The sequence below is a fragment of the Notothenia rossii genome (genome assembly GCF_949606895.1).
Source record: "Notothenia rossii genome assembly, chromosome: 1".
Taxonomy (NCBI): Eukaryota; Metazoa; Chordata; class Actinopteri; order Perciformes; family Nototheniidae; genus Notothenia; species Notothenia rossii.
In genome coordinates, this window is record NC_136912.1 from 16,736,067 (window position 1) to 16,751,179 (window position 15,113).

Genomic DNA, 15,113 nt, shown 5'->3' on the forward strand with positions numbered 1-15,113 from the left:
GGTAAAAAAATTAATTGGTTTCAATTGAAAGCAATTTAAGTGCATCCTGTCTGAATATTTCTTATTACAGGTGCACTTTCAGATTATACTTAAATTAGCTTTTCTCTGACCTGGGAGCACCAAGGTTTGTATTTTCCTGAGATTGCTCTGTATTTACTAACAAGTAGTGTGCACCATTATCCACCCACCCAAACATTGAATTGCAAACACAAAAGTTTGTTGTCTTCATTTGACAGCCGATTAAGAGGTCTTGTTTGAAATATCATATTTGTATTTTTTTAACAGTGATGCAAGTGCCTTCCTGCTAGTCCTTGATACAACTGCTTTTCTGCTAGACACAGTCTTTTAACAGCCCAACAGCCTTTTTCCACATTAAAATTTCAGCAATGCAGAAACATTTGTGTACATGTGTTGGGGGACACACTTTTGGCCAGCTCTATCTTCTTCTTCTTCTTCTTTTTTCAAGCTTGTGGTATGTGTGGAACCAGGGGAAGAAAATATTTCTGCAAAAGTTCTGTCATTCATATTTTATTGGTAATAAATATGAATAAACAAGGACAATGCCAAACACGAAAAAGGACTCGCTCCCTCGTTCATCGGGGGACTGCTTTGTGCATGGCTTAATCTTTGTGTTTGACTTTGAGGGTATTTGTGTTTTTATGCAGCAGGATGTGAAGCAAAAGAAAAGCACAACCCCTGCAGAGGAAACTTAAAGGCCAAAGGTGAGGGTTGGGCAAAGGGAAGTTATTATGAAGCCGAGCCATGCTGGAGAAGTGTATAGTCAGCAAAGTTCTGACCTTGGAGACCTGGAAAGGCTTTATTATTAAGTTGGTTTTACATTAGAGTTTTTCTTTTTTGAATTTGAATATAATTTCCCTTTCAAAGACGTGAAGGTATAGCCTTGGCTTGTATAATAAAGATGATACCTAGTTTCAGTCAAAGAACTTGCATAATAAGATATAGCGATACGATAAATGGATATAATCAACCGCAAGTCAGACACTTTGGAGGATGTGTCTGTGTATATGTCAAATGGATTAAACTTATATTAATTATAAACTTAACAGTGTCTCACTCCAAACTGTATGAACAGCAGGGTTACAAGAATAGCGCAGTAAGATGAGCTAAGACTGGGCCATCCTTATGAATATACGATTTGATTTTTCAAGCTTTAAATTATTGAAAGGACCTGAACATTTCAGATGACACACGATGGTTGTAGACAATCATTGGCAAGCCTTGTTAGACAATCTCATGTAATGATTGAGTACATTTCTCTTTTAATTTTTAACCAAAAACTAAATTTGTACTAATTTGAATGCATGTCAAGTGCACTGCTCTCTCAAATAATCTATTATGGATGAATGTGAAGACATTTATTAATTCACCATTCCTTTTCTACGGACTACATATTGCTGTTATACGTAAAGGAAATAAAAGTATAGGTTTGACATTTTTGAATCCAGACACATGTTGAAAGACGACCGCTAAAAACTGTAGATGGATTCAATAATGGACATTTCAGCTGGTCCTATTCCTTTGTTATTAACATGCTTGTTCACATAACTGTATTTAAAAATAGCATTTTTTACTTTGCCATGAAGAAAACATTGTCCATGCAGCATGTTTTTTTCCCTTTCTGAATAAGCCCCTTTTAGGCATGCACATTATCTCGTGATGTGCTGCCAGTTTTGCATGTCGGTCTCATGTTGGGAAAAGAGCCAGAATCTCTTCTGTTCAGTCACGACAGCAATCTTGCTTCGTTGGACTGAGTAAAAAAGGCTATAGCAGCAGAAGGTCCAATAAAACTCATGGTCTTAGTGTAATTATCATCTCTTATGCAAACAGAAAGAAAATCTAACTTAATGAAAAAAATGAAGGTGAATTACATTTTAAGCTATTGAGGACATTGTTGGCAATTAGATCTGTCTATATAAGCGTTTTCCCATATTTTTGGATCGAAATCTATTTAACTTTGCAATATCATAGAAATAAAACCATGTAGTGAGTTAAATAGAAAATGAATATGTCCACACACTTATGGAAGAATCAGGTAAAAATGTAATGTTTTAATAAAGCAGATCTGCTCACCCCCTCACACTAGCCTGATACAACTTCAGACACTAACAGAATATAAACTGGAAACATCTCCCTTAACATCAAAACAAATTATAAAATCTAGAGAAACCTCAAGGCGAAGGGTTAAGTAAAAAAAACTAATCCAATCATAATCGTCAGACCCGTTTCCATTGCTGCCAAGGCTCTATGTAATGAATTATGATACTGATGTGAAATATATTAGGGGATTTACGACTGAGAAATGGGGGCGAGCGTCCCTTATGCTCATTAATTAAGACTCTAATGCTAAATATGTTTAAAAATCTAACGCTGATGAAGCCTGTGAGTGGCTTGAAAACACTCAATTATTATGTCTGTCTCATCACTCTTCCCTATCAGTGACAACACATTGTGGCTCTTTCCATAATGATCCTGTTGGGTTTGGATGGTTCTGAACAATTGTGCTGTGAAAATAATTAATGTCCGTGGTTCAGGCAAACATTTGATTACAGCTTTTCGAAAGGCTCCAGCATGGGATCTATCTTTAATCATACATCTCTGGGCACCAGCGTGTGGTCAACATGTGTTTTTGATGTGTTGCTTATCACTGTTAAAAACTGCACTTGGCAGGAGGAGACAGAGGCTTTACATGTTCCCACATCACCAGCTGGCTGAGACAGCACCTGTCGCCACTCGCCAGTCTGGAACCAGCATTTTACCTGGAGTAATATATTTTCGATGATTTGCAAATACTTTGGGAATATTTTTGGCCTCTGCTTCTTGCTGCCTGGCAGAGCTCTCAACGAGATCATCCAGGTGAAAAAAGGCTACACGCTGACACACTAAATCATGAAGGAAATGAGGTCCCATTGATGAAATAAATCTAGTGACTTGTTGAAGATTTCCTGGCAAGATATCCGTGTCATATTATTTGATGATGCTGTTATCACTGGACCACTTATGGTGAGATACATCCCAGTTGCTTTACTGTCATTGCGTTTTTAATGTACCAAATCATGAGAATTACAGATTCAATTGCACAGCGTCCTACTTCACAATAATGGATTATTATGGTCAACTTTTTAGGCTTTTATTATATGCAAATGTTGTGCTTTTCATTAGGAAATTGACAACACAAATTGCAGGTTTTCTGTTATTTGTTTAAATATTTATCAAAAGCAGTGCAGGTTTTTTTTCAAAGAGCGGCATATCTAGGGGAATTTGGTGTAAAGTATAACATCTACCTTAGCACCACTATGCAGCACTTAAATTAGGACCTGTGTACAGATTTACTGGCTGATCTAGCATCATAGCATTTAATAGCCTGGCATAATCACGCACAGCACACCTTGCTTCACAAACGTACGACAGAGGAAAGTCAACAGCATAATCAATAAAAGCAGAGTCAGTGCTGCAGGAAGTCAATATGTGTGTGTACAAATTGGAGAAAAGACAGAGACCTTTGACTCACAAAGTCTAAGAGGGAAGAGATAAAAGCATGGAGGACTTTTACCAAATCAATAATGGGAAAGAAGAAAAGAAAGAAAGAAAAAGCTTAATTTCTGTGGAGGAACCTGCCAAACAAGTTCTTAACAACTTTTCTGAAGATGGGGGATTTATATTTTTATCATAAACATGTGTATTATCCTGAAAGTACGCCCTTGGATGGATCTGTATAGGTGGGAACATATTTTCATTTATCCCATCATAACATTTTTAAACCACATTTGCAATAACCAGTAACATCCCTCTCCTGCTATCAGTGAATAGTGAAATCCAGTGAAAGACTGACAACAGGCCCTGACACGGACATAAAGGAGCCACAGGTGTAAAGGTGTAAATGTATATATAAAACAGCGTGAACTATCTAAACACGCAGACTTGCTAAACAGGCCAGCAAAGAAAGGGTATGCATTAACATGTTTAGGTAGGCCAAGGATGTGAGCTAAATAAGCTTTCAACTGTAACATTTTAAAGGGATAACCAAAGCAATGCCATGTGTATACCTCTGTATTTATAAAACTGGCAAAGTGTAACTGGACACTGGGGCTGATAAATATCTGCTGCAGAGGCATTTGACCCTGGAATAAATACCAATTGTAACCATTCCTAACGAAATCCAGATGTTTGTGTTATTTGTCCAGTGGAAAAGGGGGTTTAAGAAACTTAAGATGAATACTGGCTCAAAAAAGCAACATGAAATCACTCAGAAAGAAGCAGAATTTAAACGGTTAATAGATTTTAAGAGCTTTACAAACATACTGGAAGGATTATGAGATCATAATTTAATCAATTCAGTTCAATTATATTTGAAAAATATAGTTATTTTATGCCCCTCATGTGTTCGGGAAGCCAACAGGAAGTTAGCCAGCTCAGCCAAAGTTAGTTTATATCGTACATACAATCAAGCATGCAGACTTTTAAGTGAAAACACACATTTTCTTTAAGGTGTCAAATTAACCTTAACGCTTCATGATAATACTGTAATGAAAAACACATTCTTGATTCTGTTCGCAAACTTTACTCCATAACACACATTAATGAAAAACTTCAATTGTTTTAATCTCTGTTCATATAAAGCTCTTTCAAAGAACTAAGACATATTTCCTCTCTTAAATGAAATTAAATGTGTGCTTAAGGAACTTCTATTTTTACAAGAAAAACAATATGAGGAAGTTAATAAAGCCTCTTGTTCTAAAGCTGAATGATGAAATTCCTTATGGACTCAACATCATTGGCACAGTTACACTCGGCACACATTGCCAGAGTTTCTTGTTTCGTAATGTAGCTGCTGGCTTATCAAGAGAATTATAATAACTATTCTTTAAATCCCTCTTTTGGAAACACAATTGTGTTGGAGCAGTTTATTATTGTGCAGCTCCATAGTACCCCTATGTAATCTCCTCTAGTATAAATTGTTTTAAATGTATTAGTCATCTCAGAGCCACATTGAGCTAATTGTGCTCTAACATATGTAAGACATGAAATTGAGTAGAAACAATCTTTCCTTGAACCACTCACGATGATCCCAGTTGGAGACAAATGAAGAAGTGAAGTAGAACTGATCATTTATGTGACTGATCTGTTCTTAGTAGCCATGGAAAACTGAATCAAATTGGATTTCAAATGCTGAAGAATGTCTTAACTAGGCCAGACTTATATCAGTGTGAGCCAAAATCTGTCTGTAAAAGGATCAAATTGGAATATAGGTTTTGGGTGTTAAGTTGGCCAAAATGACAGGGCCAGAGAAGCTGCACTGAGGCTCCCATAAGCCTCTTTTTTAGCTTGGAAAAAGCTTTTAGACAGGAAAGGTTCAAGAGCCATAATTTAAGGTAACAACAAAGCCTCGTACCAAGCTTGAAATGTTCTCAATCTTCGAGCCACATGTTGTGTTTTTACTAATAAAGCTATAAAGCACCCTATTCAAACAGACACAGCAGGGGGCTACAATCCAAAATGAAACATCCATCCTCTTGAAAGCCTTAAGCTTTTTACTGAAAGATGAAAGCTGCCATCAAAAGGGACAACATCTGCGTGCCTCTTTTTTTTTAACAATGACCACTGCCTATCAATAATGATGTTATTGACTTTTAAGTAGGAACATAAAAGTATCAAAGCAACACTAATGAACATTTTGAAATAAATAATGGATCAAATCACAGCTGATCATGTCATGTTTAAAGTGTTGCTTCTGAACGCACAGAGATTCGTCACCAAACCCAGTTCATTTCAGCTTTTTAAACTGTTTCAGTCCCTGTCATTGTTTTGGTTTTCTTGCTTGCAAATGTACTATTTTGTTTCAACATTTGTATCAACCCAGCCAGAAAATGCAGGCTTTTTCAGTGTGAAAGCTCTTATAAACCAAATATGTGCTGCCTATCCGGCACCACACAGCAGTTAGAGACTTGCTAATAAACACAGCAGAGCATTTAGGAGCTAAACAATAAGATATTTCCCCCAGGAGATGGTAAAGACTAGACAGAGAGGCAATATTGGACATTCATTAGGCACAGGCACATCCCTGAATGAATATGAAAGATGCTTAATGTATGCTGGAAGTGCAAATAAGCATTTTTTTGCTAAAACATAACATTCCAAAGGAGATAATATGTCAATGTTGTCTTTACAGCTTGCTATGTTGCAGTCAAGTGGCTGACACGTGCACATAATGAAGCTTTAAAAATAAGAAATGTACCAATCCAATGTCAAATCTTTTTCAGTAACAATATGCCGTCCATCTGATTCTGCAAAAACAAAGTTGTACCGAATCTTGAGTTGAGTGTATAGTTGCACCTCTGAAAAAACTCCTGTATTTCGTGTTTTATGCCTGAAAATTACACTGCCTGGAGATGATGGACAAGGACTATAAACAAAACAAGTCCTCAAGCTGAATTCATTTTTTAGGCAAAATGTTTGGGACCACTTCCTGTCAGTCACAAACACAGGGAAGAAAAACTGGGACACATTGAGATTTTTTGCATTTACAACTGAGAAATGGTCTATAGGGAAAATGACTAAGCAGTAATGTTAAAACATTATTTTACTTCTTCACATTTCTGTCTGATCTGTCCCCCAAATGGATTAGCTTTCAGGTTTTTCTTTTTTTACATTCATCAACAGTCACTGTGAGCTGAGCCAGAGACCTATTTTGTCGGAGGTCTGACGGACTGCCAATACATCGCCTGAAGAGCAAGAAATTAACTTCACATCCCTATAAGGGAACTTTCAAACTGTCACTGACTTGGTAATGTAATCTAAAACGAAATTGCTTTTCTGCAAAGTTTTAAATTGGAGAAACAAGCTAATATAACATTAAAGGGGACCTATTATGCAAAACCCACTTTTTCATGTATTTTCTACATCAACATGTGTCCCCTCTGTGTAAAGAGATTCGGAAAGTTTCAGGAAAAAAGATTCACTCACTTTTTGTCCTGATCCATTTATATAAAAGCCTGTCTGAAAATGAGCTGATCCGATTTTGGCCACTTTATGATGTCATAACGTTTTTTGACTTGTGTAACCATTAGCCAATCAGCAACCAAGGTAACCCCCCCCCCACCTTATCACCTGAATCTCCTAGAGCACCATTGTGTTCTGTATAACCAATCATCTCTCAGAGGGGCGTGGGGAGTGGCTCCTTATTTTCATCTAAAGTAACAAACAGAGAATCAGCACTTTTGAAACAGAGGGGTTTATGGGAAGCTATAATGCATGATCTGTCTGGTATTTGGAGCCAAACACTTCAGAGACATGTTTTATATATATCTGAAAGCTATAATATATTGGTGAAAAACAGTATATTAGGGAACCTTTAAAATAACATTAATTCCTGCAGCCTTATAAAGAATAAAAGTTCAAAAATGCAATTTGTATTGACCATCCAGCTGTTTCCCCCGTCTGCAAAAGAGGCATTTGGTGTTTCTGACTGTTTTGACGGATTTGTTCATTAAAATAGAAACATCAAAAGCTGCTTTTTAATTCATGCTCAAGACGAATAGGCGGCAATTTCTCGTCATGCCTCTAAATCCTCACTGAAACCACTTCTCAAGAAGGATCAAGATTATCCTGATTTTCAGCAGCAAAACGATCTGTTTTTGAGTCACGAAAAACACAGATATGAATTTTAAGATTGATCAAAAGTAGGATTTGATCTCTAAAATCAGAGCCTGAGCAACGACAATATTTGCTTTTGAGGTTTAAAAAACCTGCATTTTCAGATCTATTACAATCCGATTACTTCAATCTTATCAGCAAAGTTGGGCTGGAGCTGGATAAGACTTATCTGGAATCTTGAAGGAAACACTTCAACATTAAAGACACACTGATGCACGTGTGTGCAAGCTTTAAACATTTAGTCACAGGCCTCTTAAATTATATCTTCAAGCTGCAGGACTTTAAAGCTCATTAGAAAAGCTAAATGTGTTGAACTTAATATACCAGCATCTTCTGATTTCTCTTTACTATTTATTAAGTGTAGGGGGTTCACAGATGATTCAAAGGTTACTATTCATTAAATATAACATAAAACCGTTATAGCCAAATAATGTAAAAATACTGTATACTTGTGTTTTAAGCCAAGAAGTGGTCTGACAAACAGAATTAGAGCATCATCACAAAACAAAGAGTGCCCCACTTCATTCTAAAAATATCAGTTCACAAACCTGTATTAGTCAAACCCTACTTAATACCACTACAGCTCACTAACTCATTAAACGAGACCACCAACTGTGTTTTGATTAAATTATGAAACAGAGCACGTTCTTGAGAGGCTTTTGGGTTATTAACTTGTGTCTGAGACCGTAATATCACACATCAATATACAGAAGATCAGTGGGGGTCAAATGACTCATTATCATATGTCACTCAGTGCTTTTATCTGGTAATTACAGGAAAATAAAAATGCTCTCTTTCATCCGCTCAAACTTCATGTGAGCTCGGCTTCTGACCTGTGACTGCATAAAAGGCAGGGCTGGAAAATGTGAAAGCGTAACATAACTTTTGATAATTCTTCGGACCAGGCAATAAAATGTAGCCAATTTGTTTGCCAATGATAGTCAAACGGTAATGGGTGTGGTCGGGCCAAGATGATCGAGAGCAGGCACAGTAGCAGGTTTAATTGGCATTACAGAAAGCGCTCAGTCAGCAGATGACAGCTGAAGCTCAGGGCCACGCCAGAGGCTCTGTGGCTGCACTCAGGTTAGCATTAATGTTCTCAACAAAACCACATCATCAGAAATCTTATTTTCAAAACATGCAGTTTGTCAACTTCAGTGGAAAGTAAGCTCCAACCAAAAATACTGTGCAGATAAGGGGATTATTTGCTGTAGCTCTTATCTCAGGATATGTCAATACCTCCTTCAGGACAAATACAGCTACAATGCAGGGCAGGAAGGTGCACATTCCACCCACAGGTTATTTGGCTTTCTCTTTTTTAAGCGTCTTTATAATTATTCTTCATAAGCTCCAGGTTGCAATCTTGTGTGTGTACTCCTACCTAAAATCCTCTAAATGTTCACAGAAAATGGAGTAGAGAAAACAAGGGAGAGATTTGTTGGCTTTATCCTAGTGTTTGTGACTCAAAAGGCTTTAACTGAGCTGTGAAAAACAACATTTATAAAATAGCCTGAAAGATACCAGCGCAATACTCTCAGTGCTGTGTTATGATCAAACAGCCAATCTCAAGGTTATGCGTTGATAAGCTATATTCTCCGAGACGATGACACAGTAAATGCATGACTATAATTGAAATACTTTTGGACCACTTCAATAAAATGGGGGTAGAATCTGCATTTTTCATGAAAATAAAGAGACTTCTGCATCGGTGCTCTCTGAACCTTTTCCCACTTGCAGGCATATGTAGATTTGAGCTAATTTTGGGCACTAGCTCTAAAAATTAAATTAAATTATATGGTTTTAAATTAAAAACCATAACACTGAGACCAGGATGACACAGAGCAGTCAGATTGCTCATCACCTATCTCAGCCTTTTAATCTGCGAGACAACTCTCTTCAACAAGACATGCATAGAGCAGGGTACAAGAACTTAAAGTCTGTGTGAATATCACCAGTTTCACTTGGTGCCATCAAAATAATCTCAAGAGGGCCATCTTGTTAAAGGAAGCACGACAACATGTTGAGAACAGAACATTTAATGTGAGGGATTAAATAGCTTTAACTGCAGAGAAACAGAACAGCACAGTTTCATTTCTCACTACAAGCTGCTTACCCAATGAGCTCTGAACTACCTGTTTTGCCAACAACCGGATGGTTCATTGAACACCTCAGTGAGATGCATCTCGACATCATTTTAACACTATGTCATGCTGGAGCCAAAATGGGAGTCAGAATATAGTATGCATCGCATCACTGGGAATATTTCATTTGATGTTTTCCCTGTTAGGCTTTGTTTCAGTAGTTGGTTAATAGCAGATAGATGAAAATACAATGCCCAACTGAACAGGAAACACTCTGGAGTGATGTCAACAAAAAGAAAGTCAATAGAAAAGTCAGATTACTATAAAATACTTTATGGTTCTCAAGGTGCTACGACATCACAATCAGAATATATATTGCCGCTTTGCACAAGATATTTATATTAATGGAGACAGCAACAGCTTTCGACATCCACTGCTCCCACTCTATTGCGTTCAAATGCCCTATAGAGTTGATCTCTTTTTGTGTCATTCTACTGCTGAGCTCAACCATAGACTCTCTTCCCATTCCCTACAAGCCCACAATGAGTATGCAATGGCATAAAAGATAATTTGCCAGAAATGATCATGATACACTAACTCACATACACACACCCCTATTTGTTTATGCTAAATACCATTAAAAATGACTTTAGTGTGATGGAGATGTATGGGAATGAGTGCCTTATATACTGTCACTTCGGGCTCCTATAGATATATCAGACTCTTATAGTTACCCCCCATGCAACATCTGTGTGTGTGAGTGTGTATGTGATGCTTCAATGTCCCTGAGAGAAAGAAAAAGACACTTCGTGTGTCAGATTTGGCACGAGAAGCAGAAGGAAAACGGTAGAAAATGTGTTTCTACAACGTGACTGCATTCAAAGCCTGAAAACTGTAATTTAAGATATGAATTCATTACACGGCCCCTCATCAATAACCGGGGATAATGTGATGCAACAGCGCCGCTTAGCGTCGCTCGGCGCCGTGTCTGAGCGGCTCTGGCTGTGAGTCTCCCCCATCACACGCGGACTCACCTTCGGTGTCACAAAGCGCGGCTGCTGCAGGTTTGCGGTCGCGGAGGTTTTGCGCCTTCTTCTTCGGAGTCCGTGCGATGAATGCTGAGTTTTACTGCCGTGGTCTGAGGGCCCGTGCAGGCAGCCACCATGACCTGTCCGTTTACTGGCATTGTGGTTCCTTCTCACAGCGTCAGTGAAACCAGAGGAAAAGTGTTCAAACTTGATCTGAAAAACAAGGACATAGAAAATGCTATTGCTTATTGCACTGACTGCAGCCCTCAAAATCGCAGACTTGTTGAATTCGACTCTGTTCTATAAAAAGGACGCGCGCCTACACGCTGGTGCCTATATGAGCGATACACACTACCCGATATTCCTCGTGACTCACAAGCATTTTAACAGAGTTACTGTAGATCAAATACGAGCTCAGTCCACGTGCCTGCATGTGCATGTACATGCGCGCGCGTTGCTGTTATGTATGTTTGAGAACAAGTGCGTGTGTTTGTGTTCATCTTTTGGGGGAGAGGAGACTAGGGCTTATTGAATGGAAAACTGGCGTGAGGAAAACAAGTTAAATTCAAAGGTAGGACGGTGTGCGTGCGTGTGTGTGTGTGTGTGTGTGTGTGTGTGTGTGTGTGTGTGTGTGTGTGTGTGTGTGTGTGTGTGTGTGTGTGTGTGTGTGTGTGTGTGTGTGTGTGTGTGTGTGTGTGTGTCAGTGTGTGTGTCGGAGAGAGAGAGAGAGAGAGAGAGAGAGAGAGAGAGAGAGAGAGAGAGAGAGAGAGAGAGAGAGAGAGAGAGAGAGAGAGAGAGAGAGAGAGAGAGAGAGAGAGAGAGAGAGAGGCGCGTTAAAAACAGCCTGTGGCTCCTAAGCGAATATTCCCCTCACGCTCCTCTCCGGTGCCGGGCTCGCTATGTAGGGCAGCAGCAGGTTGTGTGTCGGGGACCCGGACGAACGAAATGAGCGAAGAGAGGAAAACAAACCAGCCACCCCTCCAACCTGCCTATATGCTCCACTTTTAAAGGAGAGCGAGTGTGCGGACAGATTGGAAACCACTGAACCCCCACTATTTCTGCTCAATATCAGCGTCACCCCCGGGAGAAGAGAGTTAGTTTGAACCCAAGCCAAAAAAAAACACTAATTAATCCAACTCACCCCATTCCCGTGACACATCTCTCCAGGCGGCCAGGTGGAGATGACATTGCAGCCTGTTACTCCATTCGGGTGCCCTCGGCAGGAGTGGGAATCACATAAGACTCTCCTCCGTCAAATTAATCCATCAATTTCTCCTCCATCCAGTCCCCCCAAAAACACCACCTCCACACGGATAAATCCACCTGTCTGCCTCTGAAGACCACCCCCCTCCACCAGCACCTCACCCCCGGTAGATTGGTAGTATTCCTCTCGGTTAAGATGTCAAACACCGTCCACTCAACGGCAGAGATGGATTGGGGGAAAAAGGGGGAAGAAGAAACGCCGTGGAGGTGCGGGGATCAGTGAGACTCATGAATCCAAAATCAGCCTATTTGGTTTGGAATCTCCAGCGGCAGCCCCGCGCGTTCCGCAGTGAGGGCTCGTGGACAGGTCCGCGCGCCTCCTCCTCCTCCTCCTCCTCCTCCTCCTCTCTTGTCCTCCTCCTCCTCAGGCCGCTCGCGGATTCTTGGAGACTGAAGGGGGGATTCCGTCACAAATAACATCAAAACGCACGCAGACACGTATATAAATCCCCCCCCCCAAACATATATCTCCCTCTGTATTTTCCCACTCTCTCACGCGCTCTCCGAAAGAGCACCGCACTATCCCCCCATAACACCCTAAACAATTCAGAATAAGTTTAAAGGGGTCGAGTTATTTTTGTAGCTCTGTGCGCCACACGACGGAGGTGATGCTCCGGCAGCAGATAGAGCGCTGGGTGGAGAGGAATAAGGAAATATTCTCCGGTCTCTTTACCCCGCAGCCCGTCCGCCCACGCTTCGCTAGCTGAAGGTACTTACACATCAGCCTAGTTAATTAAACATATGGGTAACGGGCCTGAATGAGAAAATGATGGTGTGGTGAAGGGTGGAGAGGGGGGTAGTGGTGAAGGGTGACTTGGGTGACTTCATCTCCTCGTCATAAAATATCAAAAAGATGTGGCGAGTTGAGAGGGTGCGCGCAAGAGGAACATTTGTCCATATCTAGCCCTCCGAAAAAAAAGCGACTTCAACTTCACAGTTCGTTAAAACTGATGTGTCTTGTCCTTGTGTCTCTCTCGGGGTGTTTGCCTCTATGCGCGTCGCTTTTCTTGTAATGTCTTCTCCCCAAAAATAGGACGCAAGAGAGGTATGGCGCAATACCATCATCCGTCGTTTATCACCTGGTGTCAACTCGCCATACGAAACAGCATGCGTTTTGACAAGCATCTCTTAATATCTATCTGTGTGTGTGAGTGTGTGTGTTGTATGTGTGTGTTTGGGCTGTGACGACCGTCTCGGCGTTAAACAAGTCACCGCGTCGCGCCTCCGCTCCACAGAGCATCCACTACGCACAGATAACACATTTTAATTTCCGCTGAACTGTTGTAAACCAATCATCTAGGGTTCCCTATTCCCAAAATCTAAAATACAGATTCCTTAAAAAATGACTGCACCGAAGCGTTTATTGCTGATGATATGTCATGTTCTCTCGTCAGAGCCGGGGTTTGTTAAACGGGTGAGATAAGGGAAAATAGAGCCGACGCTCGTGAATTACACAGCCTCAATTAAACGTAATTAGCAGATCAAAACTGCAGCACAGGGGGTCCTCGGGGAGGGCTGACAACCCCCCCCCCCCCCCCCCCCTCGCTCTCCCCCGTGCCTCTCTCTGCATCTCCCTCTGAGTTTTCCCTTGGAGTCCCATAGCGGACAGATGGTGTAGATACTGCATGGGGCCATGTTAGCAGGCCGGGGATCTAGGACTGGCTGTCATAAGCTGAGTTACACTTTGAGGCAAAAAAAAAACAGCCCTGTGTAAGCAGACCTAAGGGCTTATTATTAAGGAAAACTCCTCCTCCTCCTCCTCCTCCTCCTCCTCCTCCTCCTCCTTTATTCCTAGAATAAAAATCTCCACCTGTTGATGTCCTCCTCCGTCAGAGCCTCCAAGGCTTGAAATAAAAGAAACAGACGATTGCATAACGTGTACAGAGAGAGGGACAGGCCACATGATGAGTGAATGGTGGTCCACTTTTCTTTTGAGGAAATAATTCCTGGGGTTTCAAATATAATGGCTCTGACTTTCTTCATACCATCCCACCCACCACCCTCTCCTCCTGCTCCTTTTCACCCATTAGAGGCGCCCTGTTGGGACAGGCTGGACACAGCATACCCCCTGTGATCTGTGGAGAATGCTAGAGGCGTTTAGGCTAAAACAGCAGCTTTTATTTGTACTATGTTAACCAACAATCACGATAGAGTACAGTATGCCTAAGCTCTTCCTATATTCTATATTAAACATTAAGCTATTTCCAAATAAATAAAATCATTATAGAGAGCCACCATAAATACGCTTTTAAGAAATTCAGTTTATTTAAATATTATCTAATTCAACGGCATTCATGCCTGCAGACTTCCCTAAAGCGTTTATTGGGACGTGACCTTTCTCAGGATTCTGGTGCAAGTCTTGAGAATCTCTCTTTCTCATTTAGTATGCATTCATCCGGAGCACAGTAGCACAACACATGGACAGTCAGCTCTGCCCCGTTTGAAGACAGTTGCAGGTCCACAGTGTTGAAAATTATCTGAACAGGCATCCCCGTTATTATCACTGATTTATAACCACCGGGCTCAGCTGTCATGCATCTTTCATGGGCCAACATTGAACAGGAGTTACTCAGGCATGTCGTGATGCGGAGACGCTTCCGGACACGCTCACACATGCAGACACTCAGCTCAGGTTCAGATTTGGCTTCACAGCACCCAAGCACCCCAGTGAGCCAGCTGCCCAGTGAGTGATAATATAATATTTGAAAACAAGAGAGACCCATTGTGATAATGGGTAGTGTGTCAACTATTTTTTTATTACTCTGTATAATTATTAAGCTCATTGCACTAATGTTGTTTGGTTAACAGTCAAAGCCCACTGCAATATTCCTGTATTGAGGGGAGGAAACAGAGTCTAATTAAAGCAGCTCCAACTATGTAACCAACAGGCAGGCACACAAACAAACAAACAAACAAACTGATAAATAAATATATAAATACATGAATAAATAGATAAATAAATTACAGGGAAGAGAACGATTACACAAGGCCTCTGACAAAAATGATGTGGGCAAATTTTGTATCCATGGTAACTGACTTTTTCAGTGTCACCACTTTTGTTTTGGAAGAG

At 40.5% G+C, this 15,113-nt stretch overlaps 1 protein-coding gene across 1 annotated transcript in view; it reads right to left on the reverse strand.

Moving 5' to 3' along the window:
* grin2ab (glutamate receptor, ionotropic, N-methyl D-aspartate 2A, b) overlaps nucleotides 1-12,308 on the reverse strand; it is a 102,472-nt gene extending 90,164 nt beyond the window's left edge. The window contains exons 1-2 of the mRNA XM_079645650.1: nucleotides 11,922-12,308; nucleotides 10,787-10,993 (exon numbers count right to left, since the gene is read on the reverse strand). Of these exons, the coding sequence (XP_079501776.1) occupies nucleotides 10,787-10,993; nucleotides 11,922-11,939 (225 nt within the window). The 5' untranslated portion in view covers nucleotides 11,940-12,308. The remainder of the gene's footprint in view (nucleotides 1-10,786; nucleotides 10,994-11,921) is intronic.
* Nucleotides 12,309-15,113: the final 2,805 nt, after the last annotated feature.